The 16,162-nt window shown below is 57.7% G+C and overlaps 1 protein-coding gene and 1 long non-coding RNA gene across 6 annotated transcripts in view; one reads left to right on the top strand and one right to left on the bottom strand.

The window, feature by feature from the left end:
- Positions 1–314: 314 nt before the first annotated feature.
- Positions 315–12,419, bottom strand: LOC147830151 (uncharacterized). 2 transcript variants are annotated; one of them, XR_015444428.1, is made up of 4 exons: positions 11,739–12,419; positions 11,175–11,291; positions 2,482–2,809; positions 315–2,378 (listed from the first exon to the last, which is right to left on the bottom strand). It is a non-coding gene; the product is annotated as an uncharacterized LOC147830151 (long non-coding RNA). The 2 variants fall into 2 exon arrangements; XR_015444427.1 differs by lacking the exon at positions 11,739–12,419 and adding an exon at positions 11,374–11,460.
- Gata6 (GATA binding protein 6) overlaps positions 11,486–16,162 on the top strand; it is a 27,920-nt gene continuing 23,243 nt past the window's right edge. The window contains exons 1-2 of one of the 4 annotated variants that reach the window (XM_087194167.1): positions 11,486–11,615; positions 14,005–15,152. In XM_087194167.1, the coding sequence (XP_087050293.1) occupies positions 14,042–15,152 (1,111 nt within the window). In that variant the 5' untranslated portion in view covers positions 11,486–11,615; positions 14,005–14,041. Of the gene's footprint in view, positions 11,616–12,469; positions 12,772–13,346; positions 15,153–16,162 lie in introns of those variants that run through there. The other 3 variants (XM_087194160.1, XM_004853164.3, XM_087194161.1) reach the window with 3 other exon arrangements.

The raw sequence follows: 16,162 nt of genomic DNA, 5'->3' as shown, positions 1-16,162 counted from the left end.
TTCTTCTTTTTTTTTTTGGTAGCTGGTAACTTGGGACCTTGTGCTTTCAAGGCAGGTGGCGGAACCACTGAGCTAAATCCACCCCCCCTTTTGTTTTTTTGAGGCAGGGTCTCAGTATGTAGCCCAGGCTGCCCTTGAACTCATGGTGATCCTCCTGCCTCAGCCTCCCAAGTGGTGGGATTACAGGCGTGTGCCACCACACCTGGCCGAAATCGAACTATTAACATAAAACAGCTAATAACATTACACCCATCATCATCCTTTATACATTGCCCAAATTAAAAAGTATTTCCTGATTGCAAAAGTTATGGTCATTTTAGTTAAAAGAAGCAAATGTTTGGGGGAGGAAAGAGTAAGAAGAAGAGTACAGGACCTTAACAAAATCAGCATTCACTTCTACTCTGAGGAACAGATTGGTTTCACTTTGAAACAAACACTTCATTTGCAAGAAATACGATAAAATGCCAAACTTATGAAAGTATTTGTCTTTATTATAAAGAAAATTCCATAGCTGGGCATGGTGGCACACACCTGTGATTCTAGCAGTCAGGAGGCTGAGGCAGGAGGATTACTGTGAGTTCAAAGCTAGCCTGGGCTACATAGAGAGTTGAAGGCCAGCCTGAACTGTGAGACCTGTATCAATAAACCAAAAAACATTTTACAAATACCTCAAATTGAAAGTCCTAGTGTTATTGCAGTAATAGCTTAACCACTACAAATTGTTTTGTGGCACTGGGGATTGAACCCATGTTCTTCCTACTGAGTTTCACCCTCAGCCTTTTTGATTTTCAGACAGGGTCTTGCTAAGTCCCTGAGTTCCCCAGACCAGGTTTACATTTGCGATCCTCCTGCCTCAGCCTCCCAGAGTGCTGGGATGCCAGGCATGTGCCACAGTATCCAGCAACTATTACAGATTTAACCCTTGGTAGAACAGTTTGTTTCCAGGATTCCAATGAAGCAAAGAGCTGTTTTCTGGAAGCCTTTGGAAAGCTGGAGGGGGCCCTGGGCTTGCGCCAGTTGCTCAGCGGGAAGCTGTGGTTTCTGCAGTGGGATCTGGGGAGGTAGAGAGCAGAAAGAGGTCTCAGGCGGGACAGCAGTGCCCAGGGCCTGAGGAACTGCCCTTGGCTTCACTTCCGGGCTCTCCTCCAGCGTCCCTCATCCAAGGCCAGTTTATTTTCTAATCACAATCCCATTTGTTATGCTCTGCAGCCTGACAGCTCCTGAACGATGCTGCGGACACCATTCGTTAAAAAGAGAAGACTCTAGAGAGCGGGGAATTTACTGTTATTAATGTGAGCATGGAGAAAGCACTACTGAGCCAGCTTTCTCTTTCTGTCTTTCTTTCTCAGGACTGAGGACTGAACCCACCTGCAGCTCTTTTGAATTTTTTATTTTTATTTTGAGGCAGGGTCTTGCTAAGTCATGAAATTGCCCAGGCTGGGTTTGAATTTGAGAGCCTCCTGTCTCAGCCTCCCCAGTGCTGGGATTACAGGTGTGTACCACCCTGCCCAGGTTTAGTCAGGGTTTATTTTAAGTAGGTAAAAGCAAATCCGGAAGCAGGGCAGCACTCTTGAGTAACAAGGCATCGGAGGAAGACTGTTCTTTCTCTGTTCAGCAAGCTGTATCATGCTTGATTTCATAGCAATTGAGGATTTGCCAACAGTATTTTATCCATTTTTGAAATTCCAGCATAGCATTCACATCTTGCCCCTAAATATTTATACACAGAATACCTTGTTTGTTAGGGCAAACTCATTTTTTTTTGTTTGGATTTGTCATTTTTATGGAAACCCGAGAGACCCAAACAGACTCATATTTCTAGGCAAAAGCAAATAATCATTTCCTCCTTCTCCACCTGGGGGTTGGTCGAAGCAGGGGCTTTTTGTTAAGAGCAGAGAGATCTGGCCACGTGCAGGTGATTTGAACACAAAAAATGCAATGATTCATAAGACTTTGGTTCAATATTTAAGTTATAGACTGAAAAACAAGTGATTCAGTAAACGTGGAAAGTGGCTTGGAGTAAGGGAGATCCTCCCTCAGAGTCATCGTGGGGAAGCTACTTGAGTGGCTGCGGCACCTACTTCTTGGTCTACTTCATGTCCCCTGGGGTGGCAGTGGGCGAGGGGAGGAGGGAAGGACTTTGAGTCTGGGCCCTGGGGAGGGGCATGGAGCAGGACCCCCAGACCAGCGTCGCGCTCTGCCCGAGCGGCCCCTAAGATCCGGACCCCATCTCTGTCTCAGGCGTGTCTCCTGCCTTTTCCACGTCTCCTGTCCTGTACTCTGGTTCCTCACTGCACGGTCACCAGTGAGGAAGTCTCAGTGGGAGCCTGGGGTAGGGGCTGGCTGGAAGTTGCTCTGTTTGCAATTTGCTTCTGTCCCTGGAATGTGATCAGAAAGTTTAAAATTTTAATGATTTACAGTAAAAGACACATTGTCATGGATCCCCTCCAAAACACCACCCCGCATGTCCAACGCACTCACCCCTCATTCTTGCCACTTTCTGAAGCGGTTCTGGGGTCCTTTCCTGAGTGTCTTAGTAGGGGGGTTGTGGCTGTGTAGATGTCCTGAATTCAGTCAAGATGTTCACTTTTCAGGGTCACTTTGACTTTGGGGGAGAGCCGGAAGCCACATGGTGCCAGATCCAGTGAGTGAGGTGGCTGAGGATGCACTGGGATAGTTTCACGGCCACCTCTCTGTTGGATGGGGCTCAGCTGCAGCACTCAGCACTCACAGAATTTCTGATGACAGCTCCGGGAGACACTGAGGAGCACATCCAGAACCTCGTTGGAAGGTAGCGAGAAGGATGGGCCTAGTGTGTCAGAAGCCAGGAGGAGCATTTTGAGGGGGATCCATAACACATTTTAAAAATGTAAACATCCACTGTAGGTCCTGCATATTTGGGGGCTTCCAAGAAAGGGGGCCCTTGTGTGGGTGACAGTTTTCCTCAAGGGGGTCACGGTTCTTACACTGCTCGTGCCCCACCAATTCGGAGAAATCTGAACAACCCTGAAAGAAATCAGGGAAAACAAATGCAGGAAGGACAGAAACCTGACCTATCCTGTGGGGGAGCCTTCACCACAGCTCGTTTCTCTCTTTCTCTTTTCGGGCGTGAACTTTCCTTCTTATTTTTGATGGATGCTGGGCCTAATTCCACTCCTTTTTGTCATTGCTATTGGCAAAAGGAAGTTGGTCTTGAAGCTGAAATCTGCCCTGGGTTTGAGCCCCAGCCCCCCGCCCCCCACAAGGATGACGCAGAGAACGGCAGTGTGAGAACTGGGTGTGGTGGCCCACGCCTGTACTCCCAGCATTTGAGAGGCCGAGCCAGGAGGATCACCATGAGTTCAAGGACAGCCTGGGCTACATTGTGAGGCCTTGTCTCAAAAACAGCAACAAAAGAAGGAAATGACAGCACCCAGATTCGGCAGTAGGCTGTGGATGAGAAGCGCCCTTAGACGGGGTCTTAGTCTGTCCTCCTTGGCTGTGACCAATGCCCCAGGTTGTCTGGCTCCCAGTCTGGAGGCCAGGGCCCAACTGCACTGGGAGGCCTCCCTGTGGCACTGCCTTGGGGCGGGGGGCTGGGCTCGCTCTTTGGGCCAGCAGAGCCCCTCCCATCACCTCGTCCACTCCAAGGACACCGGACTCGGAGGACTGAGTTCCCAACATGGGAACTCCGGGGACACCATGGGCCAGAGTGGTGGCGGATCTAGGAGGCTGGCGGCTGTGCCTCTGTGAGCTCCCGACAGGGGCCCAGGGAGTGGCTTCTCCTTGTATTTCTAGTCCATGTCTGCAGTGATGTTGGCATTCCTCAGGGAGCTGCTGCACACACATTACGCGTCTCCAATCTTGTTCATCCCTTCCCCTCCCTCCACCTCTCCATCTGCTTCCCATTGTCCCCCTACTTCCTATTATCTACCTTTTTCTCTCTTGAACTTATTTATACCTTGGGTTTCTCACAAGAAAAACCATGTGATATTTAAGCTTGTGTCTGATTTACTTCACTTAACATTATGGTCTCAAGGTGCATCCATTTTCCTACAAATGACTCAAATTTAGCCTTCTTTATGGGAGCGTAGTACTCCATTGTGTGTAAATACATTTTCTTTATCAGTTGACGTTGGTGGACAGATAGGCTGCCTCAAAGATTTAGCTACTATGAGTTATGCTGCTATAAACTTGGGTGTGCATGGAGCACTGTATTATGATGACTTTAACTCTTTTTTTTTTTTTAGACATGTTGATTTTAACTCTTTTAGAAAAAAATTTTTCTGGTGTGAGAAACTGAATGTGGAAATAAGGACTGAGATGTATAATGGATGTTGGGAAATGGGAAGAAAGTGTTCAAATGGGAAGGGGAACAAGGGAGGAGGGAGGGAGAAAGAAAGGAAGGAAGAGACAAGAAAAAAAGCGAAAATAGAGGGAAAAATTGGAAACAAAGCGTTAGTACATGGGGAGGGGAGGGGAAGGGTCTTGAGGGGGAAATTGGATAAAATGAAATAAAATTTATTATTTATTAAATAATAGGAAAAAAAGAAAAAAATTGAGACAATCTCACTATGTGTTTCAGGCTAGCCTTGAACCCCCTATGTATCCAGGTTGGCTTCAAACTCATAGTGATTGTCCTGCCTCAGCTTCCCGAGTGGGTGACAGGTGTGTGCTCACACTGGGCATGAAGGATGTTATTCATATGAACCCATTTAGGCTTCCGTAACAATCCTGTGCAATCAGTGCATTTACCGCCACCACGCTTTCCAGGTGAGGGACATGAGAAGTGGAGGAGTTAAGGGGTTTTCATAAGGATGCACAGCTAGAGACAGCGGGCGCCATAGCTGGGATTCAAACACCCGACTCCAGGCTTTCAATTCCACCCGGGACCGAATCCCGCGCATGCGCTGAGGGGCAGCCAGCGTGCGCGGCGGTCGGTCGGGCTCCGCAGAGGTCCGCAGCTTTGTTTCTGGTCCACACTGCGGTTTCTGGAGGACGCGGCGGGGCACAGGCTGTGTGTCGCCAGCCTGAAGAATTGTGAGACACTCACACTGTTTTTGTTGGACAGCCACATGCCTTTAATGTGTGGTATTATAAACAGAGTCGTAAGCTGGCTTAGGAGTAGCCAGAAAAGAGGGATTTGATATCTGTGAAGTCTCCCTTCAGCCCTCAGGCAGAGGTGGCTGGGACCTGCAGACAGGTAACACAGCTATCCTCTCTGGTACTGACGGTGTCGCCTTCCTTGGGAAAATTGCACATTTCTTAGTTCACAGTCTTCGAACAGTGGTTTCTACAAAGAAAGATCTTAAACTGCCATTCCCTAAGATGTTTATCTTAATCAGAAATTTATTATTGTTATTGTGACCCTGGGGATCAAGCTCAGGGCTCCTAGGTGAGTGCTTACCACTGAGCTACACCCCCAACCCAGAAAATTCTGATACTCAAGAGAAATGAAGCCCGGGCGTGGTGGCGCACACCTGTAACCCCAGCACTCAGGAGGCTGAGGCAGGAGGATCCCCATGAGCCCAAGGCCAGCCTGAACTACATAGCCAGACCCTGTCTCAAAAGACCAAACAATCCCCAAGTTGTAGTTACTGTACCTCCCCAGGCAGGCTGCAGACTGGCCGTTAGCTGAGAGTTGGCACAGAGGATGCTGACAGTGTGTGCCCGGGAGGAAGCTGGAGCTGGCTGTGGCCACACTCGCTGCCCCGTGACCCGCCCTCTGGCTGTGCTGGCCCAGAGGTCTGTCCTGGGTACAGCAGCCTGGGGTTGGTGGCCAGAGTGGGGCAGGAGGGCGCTAAATCTGCATAAGCACAAATCATTCGGATCTTGAGCTTTATCAGGTTTCCATGCGTGACTGTGCATGTAAAGAGCAGGGATGACAGCGCTCGGTAAATCAAAGGACGGGCAGGGAAAACAAGCTCTGGGCACGCACCCTGCAGAAAACCTGCAGAGAGAAGAATTATGTTCCCTCCATACCTTGCTTCTGAGAAGCAAATCTCTTTTCCTTGTCATGTTGTGTTTTGTTTTTTTTCTTGAAACAGGGTCTTTCTGTGTAGCCAAGGCTGGCCTCCAGCTCTCGGCGATCCTCCTGCCTCAGCCTCCTGAGTGGTGGGACAACAGGCATGCACCATCACGCCTGGCTTCCCTGTTCATTTTATTATCAAAGAACAGTAGTCTTTGTTAGGTTCACAGATTTTAAAAAATATGTTCATTATTGAGGTTTAGACAGGCTGGAAGGAGGAGGAGGAGAATCAGAAAGAACATGAGATGGACAATGCCTAGAGCAGCCTGGCTTTTCCTGTTTAGTAGATAGAGTGGCTCAGTGGCACAGGTCTTGCCCAGCATGTGTGAGCCCCTGGGTTGCGTCTTAGCCCTGTGAATGAATGAGTGAACGAATGTGTGAATGAATTCCTGCATATTAGATAGCCAGAGCTGGCTTCGTGTTGCGCACCTGTAATCCTAGCAGTCTGGAGGCTGAGGCAGGAGGATGGCTGGGAGTTTGAGGCCAGCCTGAACTACATAGTGAGACCCTGTCTCAAAAAACAATAGCTGGGCATGGTGACACTTGCCTGTAATCCCAGAACTTGGAGGCTGAGGCAGGAGGATTGTTGTGAGTTCGAGGCCAGCCTGGGCTACATAGTGAGACCCTGTCTCAAAAACAAAAAGATGGCCAGGACACTAATCACTGCCCCCTCCAGTATCTGGCGCCAGCCCTCAGGGCCGCCCTGCACAGTGCTGTCTGTGAGCGCCTTCCTCTCTTCTGTAGGAAGGAGTGCAGGGTGCGTGTGTGTTTCTGGGACCCCTGAGTCATGGCGTCCTGTGGAAGGTGCCTGAGGCTCCCAGCATCTGCGGGGGTTGTGTCGGGGGTGACAGGAAGCTCCCCCTTTACAGGGTCAAAGCAAAGGCCCTCTTTGCCTCCCCTCTCTCTTTCCTACCACAATGCAGGGACAGGAAAGCCTTCAACTTCTATTAGTAGTCGTTTTCTTGAGACAGTATCTTCTATGTAGTCCAGGTTCACTTTGAATTCTTGGAGATCCCTCTGCCTCAGCCTCCTGCGTGCTGAGATCACAGGTATGTACCACCACCCAGCTCAGGCTCAGTAGTAATAATAGTCTGTCCTTATGTAGTGCTTGACGAATGTGCCAGGTATGGTGAGCACTTCCAGCTAAGCTGTCTTTGAATCCTCTCAGCAACCAGGGAAGTGGCATAGACAGATCTGGCAGCTTGCTGCCCATGGAGCAGGAAGAGGTGCTGTCAGACCCAGGCCAGCCGCCCAGTGTCCGAGCTGCCCAGGGGCTCCTATAAATCCCGGAAGACAACTGGAATTTTGCGGTTTTCTAGAGACAGAAGAGACTGGCGTCTCCTCCCTCCCTGGAAGCTGGCGGCGGTGGAGCTGCCATCTTCTAGAGGGAGACACTTGGGAACCAGCAGCTCCCTCCTCGGTCTCCACTGCAGTGCGGACGCCAAGGGTCCAGTGGAGTCTGAGGCTGGCAGGAAGCTGAGGGGCTGCACAGTGGGTGCCAGAGGCGCCTGCGTCCTGAGTGTTTGCAACACAGCTGAATGGAAAGGGCATGCTTCTGAGTGTTGGATGTAGTGACTTTTACATTTTCTTGGGCACTTTCTTCTTTTACTTTATTCATATTTTTGGTTGTTGAGACAGTGTCTTGCTCTGTAGCCCAGACTGGCCTCAAATTCACTTTGATCCTCCTGCCTCAGCCTCCTGAGTGATGAGACTTTGGCACTTTCTTTCCCCTTCAGTTGACTCACGGAGGGGACTTGTAATTTAGCAAATCTTCAGAAGCCCTCTTTTTGCTACTTTTCTGCTTCCTTTTAGCAATTCCTGCCCCTCCTCCTTGGGGAAAAAACAAAACCAAAAACAAACACTACCCAAGGGCAGCAAGGGTGTCTGAGCGGATAACCCTGGGTGGTGGTGCTGCATGGGACCTTGCCGTGGACCCGCTGCACCCCAGGGGTACCAGCGTGGGCCGGGTCCTGCCTGCCTGAAAGCAGGCAGAGCCCTTTTCCTCCAGTGCCCTGGTGTCCAACCCCAGAAGCTGAGTTGACCTGAGAATTAGATACGTGGAGGATTGGGGAGGTCAGAGGCAGGACCCTGGGGTGCCTTTTGGATGTGAGTCTGGTCCCCAGCATCTGGCAGGGAACAGACAGGGGAGGCAGGGTGGGAGAAGCAGTGGCGGGGACCCCAGGGGTCCCTCCTGTTCCCCACTTCTTCCTGGGCTCAAAGGGGCCCGAAAAGGCTGCTGGGAACTGGAGTTTGGCGGGGGGGGGGGGCGGGGGGGGCGGGGCAGCGAGGACAGGGCCTAAATCTGGGCGTCTGACTCCGCCCACCTCAGAGCTGCTCCCCAAGCCGAATGCCCGCTTTTGGGGAGCGAAGGATGCTCCAGCTGCTGCCCAGGCAGGTGGCGATGCCAGGCGGGACTGACACGGATGATGAAGACCCGGCTTCCCAAGCGAGCCAGTCCGGGGGGCTGAGTGCTCCTCGGCCTCGCACCTGCGCAGTTAGTCCCTGGCCCAGACCTGCTGCCGGGATGGCCTCGGTCTACACAGCTTTGCCCACCTTCCAGGTCGCCTGTGTTCAAACCCTAATGGAATGGGATGGCACAGGCCAGGGCAAGACCACAGGCGGGGGCAGGCAGCTAGGGGTGAATTTTTTTTTTTTTTGATATAGGGTCTTACTATGTATTTCAGGCTAGACATGGACTCACTAATCCCAGACTGGCCTGGAACTCATGGAGATCCTCCTGGCTCAGCCTCCCAGAGTGCTGGGATTACAGGCGTGCATCACCAGGCCAGAGGTCGGGGTGGTTTGTCTTTGTCTTTATTACTTGTGTATAAATAATCAAAAAGGGACGGTAATTTGGCACCCCCTGACCTCGGTTTGTTTTTTCTGTGAATTACAGCAGGGACGTTTCAGGGTCCCTGCTCCGACTTGGAGTTCTAGCTCCTTGGGAACCCTTGCCTGGGCTTCCCAGGCGGGGGGGCCCAGGACCCCAGTGTTCCCCCCAGGTCGCGGTGTCTGGCGAGCAGGCCGCGGGCAGGGGCCGGCGCCGGCGGAATCTTATCGGGTGCGAGTCGCAAGCTTCGCCTTCGCCTTCTCCCGCGACCCCAGGAAGGCACCGCCGGCTGCGCAGACTTCGCGGCCCTGGGAGCGACATTTATTTGGCTTAGGGCGGCCTCGGGGAAGCAGGGAGGTCCGTCGTCGGTCAGGGGGTGGCCAGATAAGGAGCTCGAGGCCGGGGAAGAAAGTGGGGAGGCTGACGCGGGAGGCGGCCTCCCGGAGCGGATCTGAGGGGTAGGGAAGGAAAGGGGGAAGGAGGGAGAGGAGAGGAAATAAAGGAAAGAAGAGAAAGGAAGGAAAGGGAAGGGGAAAGGAAGAGGAAAGGAAAACAGAGAAAGAAGGCAGACCGGGCCGGGCGGAGGCGGCGGCACGCGGTGCCGGCCGGGCTGCGGGACGAGGGCCGCGCGGGGTCAGCGTCACCCGGGCCTGGAGCGGACGCCGGCGGGGAGGGGGCAGCGGACCCCGCGTCCTTGGGCAGAAGAAATGCGGTGCAACCTTCACAGCCCCATGAAGCTGTTTTCTTTTTTTTTTTTTTTTTAAATCTAAGGTTAAAAGTATGTTTTAATCCAGAAATTGGATTCTTCTGTGTTTCTGAAAGGTCGCCGGAGCAGAGCAGCCGAGAGCCCGGAGACGACCCCGCGCGGAGCTGGGGTTCAGTGCGGGTGCCAGACGCGTCCGCCTGGGTCTCCAGCCCTTCCGTGTGGGCGGCGCAGCCCCCGCCCCCTGCCCCATTGGCTGCCGCCCTGCGGCCCAAATAAATCAGCGGGGACAGGCCGCGCCAGGCCCGGCTGCCGAGGCAGAGCTCGGCCAGGGCCAGCGGGGCCCCAGCGGCCCCGGAGAGGCCGGAGGAGAGAGGAGGACCTCTGAAGAAAGAAAAACAAAAGCAAGGAAAAGAAAGGCGAGTCCGTCCACCTGGGGCTCCGGGACTCTCTCCAGCCTCCCTTGGGTTCTCCCGGCTTGGGGTGCGCCCTTCCCTCGCACCCCGGACTCTGCTGGCCTCCGCGCACGGCGGCGTCGGCTCGGAAAACGAGCCCCTGCCCGAGGACGTCGTCCCAGGGCCAGGGCCGACACCTCGCAAAAGGTGGATCCAAGAGGTCTGGCAGCCTGGTTTCTGTCCTAATCACTGTCCAGGTTAAACAGTTTTCCTTTATTTAAAAATTAACCCAACTGACAAATTTCTCTCCCCATTCCCTCATTTGGTTTGAAAATCAGTCTGGAGGGGAGAAGCCCCGAAAAAGGAACAAACACCTATTTTCCCTTTGTTGGGACGCTGTTGGGGTGACCGGGGTCTGGACCATAGTTACCGGGTCCCTTCCCGACCCCGAAAGTCCTTGACGGGGCGGCGTCCCCGCGCCCCCGAGGCGCCAGGCTGCTCTCTGCCCACAGCGAGGGCAGCGGGGTTTAGCTGTTGTCCCAGCAAGCGCACAAGGACACCCCAAACTTGGAAAAATAAAGAATTTACACTGCACCAGGGTCAGGCTCGCGCCAGGGCTCAGTTAGGCTCTGGCTTGGAGGCCGTTCGTGGCCTGGATGCAAACTTGACCAAAGCATTTATTTTTAACAAGTATAAATTGTTTTTAAAAATTCCTTTTAGCAGCAAATCTGAGAAACACGATTTAAAAAATACAATTGGATTCAAAGGAAATAAAGCGTCCAGAACATTTACGTAACTGCTTACACACGAGCTTTGCAAAATGCAGTCCGTTTCAACACTTGGTCCAACTCGCCACGGGACCGGGACCGAAGCGCTGCGAAACCTTGGACGCCGCGGTGGGAACCTTTCTGGGGGCTGCAGTCGATCGAACTCGGGTTAAAATTTAAAGCCCTGGATCCGGCTCCGTGGCCGGTCTTCCCTCCATTCCGGAGTTTTCCACCTTTACCCTTTCCCAACTCGCTGCGACTGGGACCCGCGCGGGGCCGGGGGCTGGCGAGGAGCGACGTCATAAAAGTGACTAAATCGGGCGAGAACGGTTTATGGACTTTCTCGGTAGCAATTTAAAATTCAGGTCTTCAGCAGCAATTTACAACGAATGAGAAACGGAGAATTTCCGTCCACTTCCTGGATTCCCCATCCCGCACTGCCGCCCCCACCCTCCCCAGGTTCCCAACTCACGTTCCAGGACCAGGAAACCCTGCTTGCGAAGAGCCCTCGCCGTCCCTGCGAGCCCCGCTTTACCACGAACCTCCCTACCCCAGTTCAGCTCTGCCCAGGCGCCTCTCCCTTCCCCAACTGGAAAAGCACAGAAATAAATATTAAAAAAAAACCACCCCAAAACAAAAATCAGAGCCCAAACGCGCACAGGGAGACTGACCTTTGGAAAATCATTTACTTCGATGAGGCCGGGGAGGGGAGGCGCACTAACGCACCCCCGCGAGACCGCGCTTCTGACCCCACCGCCCCGCCCCGCCCCCACACGGCCTTTTCGGGGCTAAGGCAGCGGACCGGGGTCCCGGCTAGCGCGGACTAGTCTGCGGGCGCGCGCCGCGCTGCTGACAGAGGCGGTGATAATCCGCGACGCCCGTTCCAGTCCCTTGGTCGCCAAGGACCGTGTCGGTTCGTACACAGCTGCGAGGCAGCGAAAAAGGGGTGTGTGTGCGCGGGTGGGGGCGGGGAGCCCGGATTTCGCACGCGGCCCAGGGAAGATGCCACCTCCCCCACGACTTCTCTGCGCCTTACCTGAGGTCCCGGGAAAGTCGCGGTACACGCGAGGGCAAAACGCACGGTGTCCCCAGGCACCACTGGTGGGGGAAACCCCTGGCCGGTTCGCGCACCTCGCAGACTAAGCTTTCTGCACAGGGCAACCCCGAGTTAAACGTTCGCAAAGGTCGGCTGGGTACTGCGATCCTCCCGAGGAGTTAGAGAGTATCTTAAGAGCCAGGGAGAGGTGTGGAGTGGGGACCTGGGCTCCTTCTCTCCCCGACCTGAGCCCTAGCATCCCGAAATAGGGTCGCGGAAAGTTTAAGGTCGGTTAGACACCGCTGCAGAGCCAAACGGCTCACGTACTGGAGAGAAGAAAAGGGGCCGCGGGGCAAAGCACTTACGCCCCTCATTTTAGGGCGCGCTCCTGCCACGCGCCGGGCTGTGCACCCCCAGCGCCCAGGCGCCCCCCCCCCCCCCCTTCGCCGGGTGTGTGAGCGCGCGCGCACGCGAGTGTGCCTGGACCCGGGGGCGCCTGGCTGGTTCTAGGTCGCCAGTCAGGTTGGGCATTCTGTCGCTTCCGCCCCTCCTCGGCGTCCCCGGGCTGGGCGCCCCCTGGGGGCGCTCGTCCCCGCTCCCTGACGTAGAGACGAGGGGCCTGGCCCAAGCCCGCAGGCTGCGCGGCGCGCATTGTCTGTCCGGCGGCGCGCTCCCCTCCCCTTCGCCGTCCCCTCCCCACCCTCTTTGCTCTCCTCCCCTCGATCCCTCCTCCTCCTCCGCCTCCTCTTCACCTCCGCGCCCAGCTGCTCCCAGAGTGCAGTTCCGACCCACAGCCTGGCACCCTTCGGCGAGAGCTGTTTGTTTAGGGCTCGGTGAGTCCAATCAGGAGCAGAGGCTGCAGTTTTCCGGCGGAGCAGTAAGAGGCGCCTCCTCTCTCCTTTTTATTCTCCAGCCGCGCCGCGCAGACCCTGGACTCGCGCTCTCCCGCCGCCGGCGCCCTCGGCTTCGCTGCGCGCCACCCGGAGCCCTCTCCGCCGCCGCCACCGTGCTCCATGCGCCGCGCCCGCCCGAGGTTCGGCCGCTTCCTCCTTGGCTCGCCCTCCCCGCTCCCCTCCCTCGCGTCCCGTGCCCCGGGCCTCCGGCGCTCTCCCAGCTGCGATCGGCTCCGCGGGTGTCGCCCTCCTCCCCTTCGCGAGGGCTGGAGCTGCTCCCAGGTTCCCGGGACGCCGCGAACCAACTTCTGGTGCTGTTTCCTCGCCCCGAGCGCTTATCTGCGCGCAGTCTTATCTGCGAGTTATCTCCGGGAAGGGGGCGGGCGCCCGGAGCCAGGCGGGCAGAGGGACCTCCTGCTTCTCTCCGGGCCGCGTCCGGGTATGGGCAATAATTTCAGCTCGGTTATCTCCGATGAGGCGGGGCGGGCCGGGAAGCCGCCCGCGGAGGCCCGGCTGGCCGCCTTTGGCCTCCCTTCCCACCCCTCCGAGCCTCGGTCAGTCTTCCTGCTCGCCCCGGTGGGGTGGCCTCGGCTCCGGGGCAGTCTCCCGCCCCCTCCCTTGAGTTTCCCCCACCTTTTCTCGGCGCACTGCTCCACCCTGCGGGTCCGATTCCGGAACGCTCAGGCCTGTCCGGTCTTCGGCCGGGGTGACCGGGGGCCGCGGGCCGGGCCGCGGGGCGCGCGCGCGCGGGGAGAAGGTGTGCGGCGCGCGGGGACGCCAGACTTCTGCGCTGCGTCTCCTAGCCCGACCCCTGCTCGGGAGATCAGGGACCCCCTCTCCGCCCCGGCATCCCACTTCTCTGGGCCGAGTGGCATTTCTCCAGGATCGAGTTCCGTCTGGTGCGCAGGGTCGGGGAAGCTCTGGGGCAAAGCGGCGGTTTCGTTTTCGGGGACAGGTTGTCGTCTGGGCGCGAACAATTTTCCAGCGGGAAATCCTCATCCTGGGGCGTTCCGGGCGGGGAGAGGGGCATCCACCCCACTGCCGACCCGCGCAGCTACTTAAATTAGCTCGTGTGGGGTCAGCGGCCAGAGGCGGCCACCGGGGCGGAAGGAGACTCGGCCGCCTCGCCGCTACCCGGGTCTGACGCGTGCGAAGGGGATGCTGCGGAAGGGGCGCCGGGGAGCGTGGGGGTCCCCAGAGGACCCTGATGGCCGCCCAGCCCCCCTTCTCTGCCCACGCCCGCGCCAAGGCCCAAATGGGATCTTGCAGACGTGCCTGAGCTGGGGAGGCGGGTGGCAGCGCGGGGTGCACAGCCCGCCTCTCGGTGAACCCTCTTTTTCTCTCCCCGCCCCTGTCTCCCCCACCCGCCTCAGGAGCTAGGAGCCAGCTCAGCGCGGCGCCGGCCCGTGGATGGCCTTGACTGACGGCGGCTGGTGCCTGCCGAAGCGCTTCGGGGCCGCGGCTGCGGACGCCGGCGACCCGGGGGCCTTTCCAGCGCGGGAGCCGTCCACGCCGCCCTCCCCGATCTCCTCGTCGTCGTCCTCGTGCTCCCGGGGCGGCGCCGGCCCCTGCAGGACGCCGCAGCTCGACGCGGAGGCGGTGGCGGGGCCTCCGGCCCGCTCGCTGCTGCTCGGTCCCTACGCCTCGCACGCCTTCGGGGCAGCGCACGGACCTGCGGCGCCGGGGGTCGCGGGCCCCGGCAGCGCCCTGTCCAGCTGGGAGGACCTGTTGCTTTTCACCGACCTCGACCAGGCGGCCACGGCCAGCAAGCTGCTGTGGTCCAGCCGGGGTGCCAAGCTGAGCCCCTTTGCGCCCGAGCAGCCCGAGGAGATGTACCAGACGCTCGCCGCGCTCTCCGGCCAGGGCCCGGCCACCTACGACGGCGCCCCCGGCGGCTTCGTGCACTCGGCGGCGGCAGCGGCGGCAGCGGCGGCGGCGGCCGCCAGCTCCCCGGTCTACGTGCCCACCACGCGCGTGGGCTCCATGCTGCCCGGCCTGCCCTACCTGCAGGGCGCGGCCGGCGCCCCCCCCAGCCACGCGGGCGGCGCGGGCGCACACCCCGGCTGGCCCCAGGGGGCGGCCGACAGCCCCCCCTACGGCGGCGGGGGCGGCACGGCGCCTGGCGGGGCCCCGGGACCCGGCAGCGCCAGCTCGGCCGGGGCGCACGGCTCCGCGCGCTTCCCCTACTCGCCTAGCCCACCCGGGGCCACTGGCGCAGCGCGGGAGCCCGGTGGCTACGCGGCGGCCGGAGGCGGGGGCACGGGCGGCGTGAGCGGAGGCGCCGGGGGCGGCCTGGCGCCCATGGGCGGCCGGGAGCACCAGTACAGCTCGCTGTCCGCCGCACGGCCGCTGAACGGGACGTACCACCACCACCACCACCACCACCCCAGCCCTTACTCGCCCTATATGGGCGCGCCGCTGACGCCTGCCTGGCCGGCCGGACCCTTCGAGACCCCGGTGCTGCACAGCCTGCAGAGCCGCGCCGGAGGCCCGCTCCCCGTGCCGCGGGGGCCCAGCGCAGGTAAGCGCGCCGCGGAGGGCGCAGGGCCCGCCTGCCGGCCGGTGCCTCTACACACGGGGCGACCGCGGGGGGCCGGCAGTGCGCACAGGGCTGCTGTGGAGCGGAGGGTGCAGTTCCTTTCCCAGACCCTCCGCTTCCGGGCAGGCATTGGGAAAAGAGGTTTCCAGGGACTGGCAGGGCCTGAGATCCACGCTCCCTCCTTGGGGGGAGTTTGGGGTACTGTGCCTCCCCCCACATGCACACGCATCTCATTCGGGCGAACTTTGAAGAGGCGAGGGATTGGGGTGCTCCCGGGGGAGCCCGTGTAGGCGCTGCAGCCACTCAGGACCCAGGTGGTCCGCTGGGCACCCTCCCCCAGTGAGGGAAGGGAAAGCTGCGAAGAGCCCGGTCCTGCGGGCCCTGTGAATTTATGCTGGGGACGGCTGGTAGGCCCCGGGCCCCTCTTTCTAGCCGTGAGCCCCCAACATTCACAGCGTCCTGCGCCCACACACCGCCTTTCCCAGGTCTGTTTCAGGCCGTGTGGAGGTAAACTTGGGAAGCAAAACTGCCATCTTCTTAGAAGTGTCTCCTTGTAGAAGAAAGCATTTGTATTTGTGCCATTGTTGTTTGACTTTGTTCTCAGCCATAGGGCTCACAGGTCTCTTTTCTTCCACCTGTTTGATAACCTGGGTTCTAAGGAAAATCCAGGCTTTTGTTGTTTGCTCGTTTGTTTGTTGGAGGTGGCGCCCCAGAGTCACGGGATAGGGAGGTGGAGACAGTCAGGTGTCCCATCCAGGTGTCTCATGCCCCAGGTCCGGGCCTCTCTGGGGAGCCTTGGTGCTCCCGTTAGGGATTCGAGTCCTTTTAGGGTCCCTTATTTGTGGGACCATGCTCATCTGGGGTTCGGAAGCCTCAGGGGAACGCTAGTGGTCTGCATCTGAGCAGGTTGCCCTCTTCTTCCCTCCTTCCGGGGGCTGCCAAGACTTCACTTCAGACTCCCCTCTCTTGCCTTTTCCTGCACTGCAGTCTTT

This window comes from Heterocephalus glaber, unplaced genomic scaffold (assembly GCF_053883595.1).
Source record: "Heterocephalus glaber isolate CG9 unplaced genomic scaffold, H.glaber_assembly_v1.0 deba00000331, whole genome shotgun sequence".
In the NCBI taxonomy this organism is placed as follows: domain Eukaryota; kingdom Metazoa; phylum Chordata; class Mammalia; order Rodentia; family Bathyergidae; genus Heterocephalus; species Heterocephalus glaber.
This window is presented reverse-complemented; position numbering and strand designations above follow the sequence as displayed.